This window comes from Rissa tridactyla, chromosome 6, assembly GCF_028500815.1.
Source record: "Rissa tridactyla isolate bRisTri1 chromosome 6, bRisTri1.patW.cur.20221130, whole genome shotgun sequence".
In the NCBI taxonomy this organism is placed as follows: Eukaryota; Metazoa; Chordata; class Aves; order Charadriiformes; family Laridae; genus Rissa; species Rissa tridactyla.
Window position 1 is genome coordinate 8,570,624 of NC_071471.1, and position 11,094 is coordinate 8,581,717.

Sequence of the window (11,094 nt, forward strand, 5' to 3'; positions counted from 1 at the left end):
CCAGTACACCTCACATTGGAATTGCTGATATTGAAAGACGGCTGTAAAGCTGATGAGTTGAAGGACCCTCTACATTTACCGGAGAGATAGGATCAGCCTTTTAAAATTGCCTTGTTTTTATCTTAAAATTTAACAGCAGTTCTCTGGTGTTAATTTTCTCACTGTGTAAAAAAATCTCTCAGGAGCTCTTCATCTTGGTGCCATGTAAAAAGAAGACGTTAGGGACAGGGACATGATTTATGATGGTATTTAAATACGGCGTGGAAAGCACGACGGAATTTAAGCAAGGAAACGGAGAGCAATGGGAATAGTAGCCTAATTCGCCTCGTCTGCATTGGAGTCAGACCCAGCATTTATCAAATCACTGGGAAAATGTCCCAGAGTTGTGACTGCCTGAGAAGACAACTAAATCCCAGCACCACTGAAGGCTAATTACGAGACGTAAGTTTTATTTCTAAAAAAAAAGAGCGATTGGAACAATTTTGTGTGCCATAGTTAATATGCCAAAGGTGGCGTAAAGTTACTGCGATGAGAGAAGGTGCATTAGTAAGGAAATATACCCAATCTGACATCCAGAGATTATTTAATGTCATACTTTTATTTCACAAGATTCAGTTCCATGTTGGTAAACGAGCTTTTTAGAAACGTGCTCACACGTCCACTGGGCCGTCACGATGCCTTAGGATTCGTGCGAGTGCCAAAGCCTGCTCCCGACTGCCTCCTCCTCCTCCCCGCAGCCCAGCGCTGACCCTGCAGCATCAGCTGAATTGGTGGCAGCTCAGAAATGGGGGGCTTCTGAGTAGCCTAATGAAGTGGATTATGCATCTTTTACTTACTTTTGAAAGTTTCAGATATATTTTTGCCTAAGGAAAATATTTAGGGTGGGTTTTTTTACGCTGATCAAATAGTTGTAATACTCTTTTAGACAAACCTTCATATAATTAATTCATGACCAAGTCTGAAGTACTAGATAATACTGATTCAAGGATAAAATAACTTCAAATCTTTTCATTTGATTTCAAGAAACCTACTGCTTATGTTCACATCTGATTAAGCTCTACAAATCAAACTGCAATCTTTACCAAAACTAATGGCTATCAGTACTGATTTCCAGAGGAGTTTTGACCACGCAGGGATCGCAGGAGCTGGCCTGATTAAAATTGCAGTCAGACGATGAGTTTCGTTACATAATTTGAATAAGCTAATTATAAACCTGAAGTCTGTGATATGAAATCCCCTCCCCATGCTGGTCCTGCTGGCGTTTGGACAATGGTTTCTCTTAGCCATCACCCACCTGCGTAAAGGACATGCCACTTCTTGGGGCTCCTAGTTAAAACTAATCCGTATTTTGCAAATATACATATTTTAGTTAAAAGATCACAAAACTTAGCAACTAAACCAATATGCTAAACTGATGCTCACTTCTCCTCACAGGCAGAAAGAAAGGCATGTTTCTCGGTAACATCTTTGCCCTCTAAATCTATAGCAGGATCTCAAAAACATCCGGATACAGAAGAAACCCCGTAAAGACGCTGTCATCCTCAGCGCTGACGTACACCCCGTTCCAGTCCCGTGCAACCTCCAGCCACACTTGGTCACCCGCACTCAGCTTCAGGACGGTCAGGAAGGATGCCTGGTCAATCTCCTGGCCATAGAGCGTCTCACGGGCTTTGGCCACCTTCCTGCTGCGGGCAACGAGGCTGACACGGGCCGGACGCCCTCTCACCGTTAGGTGGTAGGCGAAGACGTACGCCCCAGGCACGCTGCAGTTGAATTTCCCGGTGGAAGGGTTGTAATCTTCTTGGTCGTTGTACAAGATCTTGTCAAATCTAATGGGGACGTTGGGCGGAGGGAAGGGCTTGGACAAGCCGGCGCTGAATGCCGATCGCAGGACCTTTGTGGTGTCCCCTCGGGCGCCCTTCGCCCCGCGGGAACCTTTCTTTCCCGGGGCCCCTCGGCCCCCCTTGCTGCCAGCAACCCCCTTGGGCCCAGTAGGTCCCATCACACCAGCAGGTCCCAGGTCCCCTTTTTCACCCTTACTTCCTTGCTCACCCTTTTCTCCCTGTTTTCCATCCATTCCCTGAATACCTTCAGCCCCCATCTCCCCTTTGCTCCCTTTTTCTCCCTTTGTCCCCCCTTCCCCTCTCTCCCCCTTTGCACCTCTCCCCCCTGGCTCCCCGCAGTACCCCTTCTCCCCTGTGTCTCCCTTTTCCCCTTTGTCACCCTGTTCTCCATCCACTCCTGGGTCTCCAGCATCCCCCCTGTCTCCCTTGTCTCCTTTGGTCCCGTTCTCACAAGTGTCCCCTTTGGACCCCTTTTGTCCCTTCAGTCCAGGGAAGCCGTAGTTGCCCTTATTGCCTTTTACTCCAGCTTCACCTGGGGGAAAAAAGATTTAAAACAGTATTGGATTGCTTTGGAGATGGAGAGGCCTCATCAACAGCAAAGGGAAAGGGCAGCGCAATATTCCTGGGTTTCCCAGCCTGTGTTAACATACCTTGCAGCCCAGGTTTGCCTGGATAACCGGGGTTTCCACTGACTCCTCGCTCGCCTTGCTCCCCTTTGCCTCCTAGGACATTTCACCATTAATATACTGTTGGTGATGATGTCTGCGGTGCAGCAATCATTACACAGAAGACGACTGGTACCATTTTGCATGTGTCCCTCACTTCATTAATAAAACAGGTATGAGCAATGCGTGTTTTCAAGAAATGCCTTCGGAAACCTCAGCTGAATCTCACAGCACCAAGCACCATCATGCAGGCAACTGCATCTGACGTGAATGTTGGATTTCTGACTCTAATCAGTGCCTCATTGGGAGGCAGTTGCCGCTGTTTAATGGCAAGATGGAGAAGATGAGAGTTCTGCATTTCTTGCTCCAAGATTTCCAAAAGTCTTGTTCAAAAAGGGAATCAAAGCCTAAAAGACTGCACTGACTGAACTGTGCAGCACAGTGCTGCCGGTACCTCCGTTATCAGCGTCGCTGTGTATTTGTCCACGACTAAAGGCAGCTGCAAGGTCCTACCAGTGGTGTGTGGCAGCAAAACAGAGCTGCTCCAAGCCAGAAATGAAGGGCAGGATCTCCTTTCAGTTACTACTGGTGGATAATAATTGCTCTTCATCTTAGCTGAAATCATTTTGCCTGAGATACTTAAACTGAAATCCAGCTTCGACTCCTACACGTAGCTTCCGTGGTGTGTTTTTTTCCTACTTATGTCCTTAATCCAAAGCAAATTGAACTCAGTTTTTAAACTCCCATTCAGAACAAGGAGTTTCAAGTGAGAACTTTATGAGCAGCTGTTCCTATACCTCCTGCACATACCCTACCACCATCTGAGTTATTGTCCCTGCCCTAATGCCAGCTAAAACTTGCAAGGTGTCAATCCATATGAGCATACTCCCTTTCCTTTGAAAAATATTTTTTCCTATAACTTCATGGTATTCAATGAGGACAACAGCATCTGTTTTTGAAATGAGCAGTTAGTCTACTTTACCTCTTTCTCCTTTAGAACCTTTTGGGCCTTGAGGACCTGGAGTTCCTGGCAGACCTTGCAAACCAGCGTCTCCCTTCTCCCCCTTGGGACCTGTAATGTAATCACATGAACAAAATTATCTTATTAACTCAAAGGTTTAACTTTATAAAGAAATTTCACAATAATAGCTAAGCAACAGGGCATGGAGGAATATCAGGTAGGGGAAACTCTGTTTCCATCACCCTGGGAAGAGTTGGATATTTTATTTGGCATCATACAACCAATGCAAAGAAGAGGTGAGACAGAAGAGTGTGGCCTGGGCCCTTGCTCCCCTACTTCTTGCAGACACCACAGCTGAAACCGTATGTCAGGGCAAAAGGTGAGAGATGGCAGGGGCAATGCCGCACTGATCATGCTGAGATTAGTGGGGTGCATGCTCGCAGGTCCCCTGGTCAGGCACACAGCTCCCCAGCCTTTGCCTTTCAGCTACTGCGGTCCCCAAATCTTATAGTTTTGCAGTTGGCTCTTGGCTGTAGTTAAAGACTTATTAAAACTAACTTCCAGCTGCCTCAGAGCCACAAGAGCTCAGACATTCATAAAACATCAGAAGTAATCTGCCTGTAATATTTGAGCGCACCTAAGGAGCTCCCATAGCTTCGTAATTGCCCCTCTCCTTAAAAAGAATTAAGTCTGCAAATACAGAAGTGGAACCTGGCAGACAGCTCCATGCTGCATAAGGGACGGGTTGAAAGGCATGCAAGCTGCCTTCAATCTTTTTTTTTCCTTTTTCATCCACTTGGGAATCTAGAGACTCCCAGTGCATGTCTGGGAGCAGACTATGGCAGTTTCAATCACCACAACACAACCTGTTTGACATAAGGACTTTTCCATCAACGCTCAAGAGACATAGGAGTGCAAACTCCCTCTGCAGCCACTGTAATTTCCATTAGCTGATCCCTCCCGAGCCACGGGAAGTAAAAATCCCTCGAGTACATTGTATTAAAAGAAAATTATTTCATTATTTTACCACCTTTTCTCAGATGAATAGTTTCTATCTCCAATATTACTGCTAATAAAGTGAACATTTGCAGACTAACGCACTATTCATTATAGCGGTATTAGAATTAGGTGCTCTATAGATATGTATTTTAGCAGTAGAAAAAAGAGACAAAGTGTGTCTTATAAAATATTTAGGTGCTCTATACAGAGCTGCCTCTTGTGAGATCAAATAATTATTTTAAAATTTCAACCCAAAACTATTTTTGTATTTAACGCCCTCTTTTCCAAGGGGAAAAAAAAAATCAAAGAAAAGAGGCTTTTATTATAAGCCTTCAGCAAAGACACAAAACTGCTTGCAGGTAGTTTTGAGGGTAATAGTTGAAATAAATGTGAAAGTAAATCTGTGACTCCCAGGGGATCAGACCTAGGGACAGAGAATTTAAGAGTGTGGCCACGTGGGACATCCACCAGCTGCAATGTGGTATGGGGCCACCTCTGCAAGCGCTCCCATGCCAGCGTGGTCCCCAAAGTGAGTGCCATGGGAAGGAAGCTCCTTTTGGGGGCTTTCCCACTCATATTGGTGTTTCATAACTTCTTGGATGTAGCTAGCATGCACTTTTTTGCTCCGGCTTTACACGAGGTATAATCACACCGAGCATTTGCTGCACAAGTCCTGACAACCCATTTCTTGAAGAAAAAGCAGGAGACTCCTTAATATGGTTCATACACTTTAGCCAAGAGTGGCGAGAGAGACAACACCGTACCTGGGGGTCCCTGCTCCCCTGGCTGTCCCCGGGGCCCCACAGAGGGTGGACAGCAGTCACAGCAGTTGTAGAAGAAATCTGCTGTGTCAAGTGTGTAGTTCTCAAAGGGGAAAAGTGTGGTGGCCCCTTGGGGCGCAGGTCTCAGGGTGGCTAACTCAGCTCTGCCTGGGGCTGCTGGGAACGGGCTTTTTCCCACGAGGGCAGCGAGGGGGGTGTGAGAGGCACCATCGCCCACCAGCTGTAAGGGCTTCATCTTCGTGTACTTCACAGCTGGGGTCACCTTCACTCCCGCGTGCACAGCGGTTACAACCAGCACCACGAACACCAAGGCAGACCCCGGTGAGCTCCACATGTTGGCAGCTGTAGGAAAAGATGAATGCAATTACAAACAGTTGCACAACACCCTTTGCATTTGCATGTTCCCCGCCAAGACCATTTACTCTGCATCCACCATCTCTTTCCTTGCACTTTTCTCTGCATCCCTTTTACTATACTCGTGTCTTTTAATCCAGATAATCACCTGGTTTAGCATGAGAAACATCTGGCCATGCTCATCACAGCTGACCCATACACAGAGACCCTTCAGCCCGGGCACAAGCCAGAAGACCTGCAGGAGTAGTGTCAGGCACATTTGGGCATCTGCCTGGAGGACTACATTACAAAGCCTCACTTTTTATGTGAAAAATAAAGCAAAGTTAGCAAAACCTCCTGCCTGCTCACTCCTATTGACCGTCATCCTACAGAGCACTTGCTGTTCGGCTGCTCCTGTTAGCTGTGGTTGAAGTGCTCCCACAGGTTCCCACAGAAGTTCAAGGCACTGACTGAGAGCTTCACGATCACTGAGACACATGATGTCACCCTTCTGAGTATAGGATTAGGAATAATTCAATAATGATTTCAGAATCCAACACAACTGCACATTATAAAAAGCTCTGCTCTAAAAGAATAAATGGAAACAAAATGAAACATCAAGTATTCATAAATTATGTCGATTTTTTCTTTGTTACCGAATGATTTTCTGGACTTGCATATTCTTTTAGTGTAAACTTCCACGTCCATTCTTTTTATTTTTAAATCGTTGATTCAGCTCAATCAGGAAGAAAGAACAAAGTAAGAAGCACACATTTTTTCCTATAGGCCAAATGACGCCTCTCAGATGACTTGTCATATAAAGCATCTTTGTTTCCTTTCTAAACCAGTGTACCAACCTGTAAATACAAATGGAACAGACTCCCTTTCTTGCTGAACCTGTAATCTAACCTTCCTTAGAAGCTAAGGCACTTAATTACATGAAAAAGTCACCAACATAAACACTGGCTATCCTTGCCATCCAGAGGGCAAAAGGAGGTCCAACCCAAAGTCACCTGTTTGGGGGCTGCATTATAATCTTTCCATCTTTAAGAATTCAGTTTTAGAGGACAGGGTCATGATTTTTTCCACTTTCACATAAAACCAAATCATTTAGGGGAAAATTGATTATCCACACAAAATCCCCAGGGATCACTGTTGCTCATTGCTGCTGTTCAACCCATTCTTCACCCCATCAGCTCCAGTAAGGGATAAATTATCCCTTCTCCATGTGTGTGTCACATCAGGACAGGATACTGGGCACTGATTTTTGTCATAGACTCATATTTGCTCCTGACCAGCCCCTGCCAACCTGACCATGAAGAGTTTAACTCCGGGGCGGTTGGTGGGTGAGGGCAGGTCTCAGCGCTGGCAGGCAGAGAGGAGCCGGACCTTACAGCCAGCAGCAGGGAAGCAGCCGCAGTTGTGGAGAAGGAGGGTCATCTGCCGTCTCGGAAAAGAAAAAAAAAGCATCAAATTCTCCTTTTGAAGAATGTACTCATGCAGGAGTGTTTTGCCACTGCTGGAAATAACTAAACAGACTCATGACTTCCGCACACTGAAAGCCAGCAGAAGAAAGAAATTGCAGCTTTAGAGACCTTGTAACTTTACGAGGAAATGGTAAATCAGTTTTCAAATCAAAACTGTTACCATGTTGTACTGTAACAAACAATTCCTGCAACAAGCTCTAAATCCAGACACTTTCTAATTCCATAGCTAGATTGATGGATTGCCGTCAAATACTGGAAAAACATAATTAATAAAAAAATTATACCTTGCCAGTCTGCTTAGAAAATAAATTTCTCATAGCTAAGTATCATTAAACAGATTTTCATTATAATGGGCAAGACTGTTCCTAAAATAAGCATTCCCAAATATACAAATGCATTTTAATAAAACTGAAATTTTGACTTTTTCATTACATTAGCTCACCACCACTGATTCTAAAGTCATTCGTTTGAATCCCCCCACTAGGAAAGATTATGATTCACAGTGGACACAAAATATGAAGAATTAAACTTTGCCGCAGTGACATCTTGTTCAGCACATCTATTTAATTGGATTAAATATCCACTAATTGTTAGTACGTGTCCCCATAATAACATTGTAATAAAACAGTTGTTCTTTGGTTTAGTCCCTAAAATAATAGAATTTCGGTATTGCAGTTCACAACAGGTATTTAACCCCAATCTCCCAGGTTTAAATATCAGGGAGATGATTGCACTTTGTCATTTAGTTGTTTCAAATTCTTATACAGGGGAGGAAAAACACTAGTCCTCCTGCAGCTGTACATTCATTACAGACTAACTTTTTGAGATAAATCATATTGTCACTATGTCTTAAATTCTACAACTTCATTGCAAATATCCCGCCTGAAGACTAAACGATCAGTGCGTGCTATCTCCTACCTTATAAACGGTCCTGCTCCCAGGACGACCCCCCCTCAATGGCACTTTGAAAAAGACAATCTTATTTTCGGAGAGAATCAGTTTTATTTGTGTATCGGCTGCTCCTGTGGCCAATGAGAGCCTGCACGGTGCGGGGAGAAGGGGGGATTGGCAAAGTCCCCTGAAAGGAGCAAGGTGACATTGAAATTTGAGGAAATTCAAACGCTTTCCCTGACTGGGATGCTGCTCTTCACATGGGACTTTTACGGCTCTTCCCGCAATATCAGTTTGGGGGGCTTTGGGGATGCTCCTTTTTCAACTCACAGCATCATATGTTGGTACCATCAGACTCAGCATGAATTTGCCCATTTGCTTCAGCAGGGTCCAGGTTTCTCTGTGGGTATTTAATGCGCAGAGTTTGGCATCGCACTCCCCTCCCTGCGGTGGGAGTTTAGAAAGGGTAAGAGAGAAATTACAGAAATAGCTGTATGGGATCACGGGTGCATGCGTGCATGTGTCTGCACGGAAATGCACCCAAAGGGGAATTCAGCCTCAAATCCGGGCTGTCCCAGGTAAATGCGGAGATGGAGTAAGCAAATGCTGCCTCGTTGTCCCTCCACCTGTGGTGCAGGGCAGGGTACCTGCGGGAGGCTGTGCAGCATGTCGGGGCAGCAGAACAAAACTCCGCTGGGAAAAGGGACAAATCCACCCCAGGAGGGTTGCTGCAAAGTTGTTCTTATTGGAACTGATAACCCCTCTGGATTTCACAGGCTAATTGATTTTCCTCAGTCTTTCCCAGCAATCACAGCACTCATTTCCTTCCCCAGTGACCTTAAAATGGGCCAGCGTTTATTCTTAGATTTCCCAACCCGGTTCAGAGTCCAGTACGAAACGCAGGAATGTGAGGCTGCCTTTCATTGCCTTGTCTTGGTGAAATATGAGCAAGGAAACCATCTCATTCAATCAGTCTGAATTTACTACACACCAGTACACTCCAAGCTCAGCTGACGGCCAAGAAAGGCTGCTTGTTTCAGGCAGGCTACAGAAAACAATCAATTCTCCCTTAATGTAAGGGGAGAGAATTGTAATCCTCCATGATTTATTTGCGACCACCTTCTCCTGCACAACAGTCTAGAGCTTTCAGCAATAACAAGTTGATTAAGGAAAGTCTATTACTAAACATACCAGGCTAGATCGATTCCCCAGATTTCAGGCTATTCCAAAGAAATCAATTAGGAGTTTTGCAGCGAGATGCTCTAGCCCCATGTAGGACACGGGCTTGTCACTGCTCCTGCAATGGAACCTCCACCAGCACTCACTGCTCCTCGTTCTCACTGCTGGAAACAGCGCTGGATCCTGAATTCAACCAGTTCTTTTTAAAAAATTAGTAACCCTTTTCAGGACTGTAATTGGACTCAGTGTTTCCAAGTGAAGTTAAAAATACTTGCATCTTCAGCAGTTATATTTCTGACAAGACCACAGACACATAAATTGAAGACAAAAGGCAATCAAACCAATTATAATAAAATCCTTATTTTGATCTTAACTCGGGACTTTTCTTCAGCAACAGAAGTTATTCCACAGGGGAATATTAACCATTTTTAAGCAAGATTACTGCATTTTATAGTGTTGCCTCCATATTCACCAAAGCTACTCTTTCACAGACTTCAATTTAATGCCATATTTGCTGCACACTAAAGCTAAAGCCAGCTTTAATCCTGGGTTAGTGTATTTTCCTGAATAGCTTGAATAGTAGCAGTCTGCAATAGTATTATTAGATTATGGGACAACTGCAGGTTTTTTAATTATACAGTGCTTATTGAGTTACCGAAGCAGTTTGGAAAACTCATGGGTTGAGAGTGTAACTTAAGATTTAGCACTAGATTAACCACTCTGTTTATTTGGGGGATCTGGATCTACGTTTTACTGGTATAAATGATGCATGTGGGACATTAAAATTCCTTCAAAGTACATTTCAAACACACTCCTAGCCTTGCGTATTTGCAGATAACTGGTTTTGAATGAGATTTGCAAAGTTAAGTGAAAAAAAAAAGCTGTGTCCATGCTACTGATTTCCACCAGTACATCCACCAGCCATGGGTAGGAAGGGCTGCGATCTTCTCATAAGTGCTGGGTCACTAAAAGCTCCTGCTGGAGCTTGGCAAAAGCAAACACATGAAAGCCAGCGCATCCCGGAAAGCCAGAGGAAGCTTTAACCAGCATAAAGCAATTCCCCGAGGAAGAAGCATCCTTGCAACCAATAATCCTTGCAACCCTAATGCCAGTTCCCCATCATTATCAGAGATGGGGAGGAAAGGAAGGATTTCGTCAGAGACCCTCACCTCTCCCCTCCTCTGCAGCCTGAGGCTCCTCCTGGGGCACAGGGCAATCCTGAACCTGGATGATGTGGCCAGAGCAACCTTGTCCTTGCGGGATCCTCTCCTTGGCTACCTTTCTGAAACACAGGCGGACACAGCAAGCTGTGTAAATATATTTTGCATTAAATTAATGGAGTATTTCATAATGAGATCAGCAAAGGAGATTCAAAAAGCACCTCCTGGAGGGTTCCACTTCAAAATGTTTGCAAATGAAAATAGAAAATTTAGACCTGCAGATACAAAAAAAAAAAAATCTGTTTTGGAAATACAATTAAGGAGGAAACAGTGAAAACTGAAGCAGCATAGAAAATAAGGCAGGTTTGTAATAACAGGTAATTTAAAATCTTAATGCTCAAGTATCAAGAAGGCAAACTGGAAAAAAGAATATTCACATAGAATAGGAAGTAGGCAAAAATGGAATTAAATTACACTCGAGCTGGGTAAAAAGCATTAAAAGGGAATTAATATTTCTGTGTGAAAAAACAATTAACACTTCTCACAAGATTTCCCACAACATTTTAGCAGACCTCCTGGAAGAGGCCCTCCTCTCCCCACCCAAATAATTTTATTTCCTGAAAAACTGAAATGTGTTCTGGTCTCCTTTATTCATTATCACAAAACAATTGAGCTAAACAGAAAACAGACAGAAATGAAAATTTTCTGCCATGTTGTTAATTAGGGGAGGGAATATTTCCATACGAGATGGTACAACAGATAAATTAATCAAGTCAAGATACAACCTTTTTTC

At 44.0% G+C, this 11,094-nt stretch overlaps 1 protein-coding gene across 1 annotated transcript; it reads right to left on the reverse strand.

Moving 5' to 3' along the window:
- Positions 1–1,480: 1,480 nt before the first annotated feature.
- OTOL1 (otolin 1) lies at positions 1,481–5,585 on the reverse strand. Its single transcript, XM_054206563.1, has 4 exons — positions 5,234–5,585; positions 3,492–3,581; positions 2,495–2,566; positions 1,481–2,376 (listed from the first exon to the last, which is right to left on the reverse strand). Exons 1-4 carry the CDS (start codon positions 5,583–5,585, stop codon positions 1,481–1,483), a joined length of 1,410 nt encoding a protein of 469 aa, XP_054062538.1.
- Between the last annotated feature and the right edge of the window lie 5,509 nt (positions 5,586–11,094).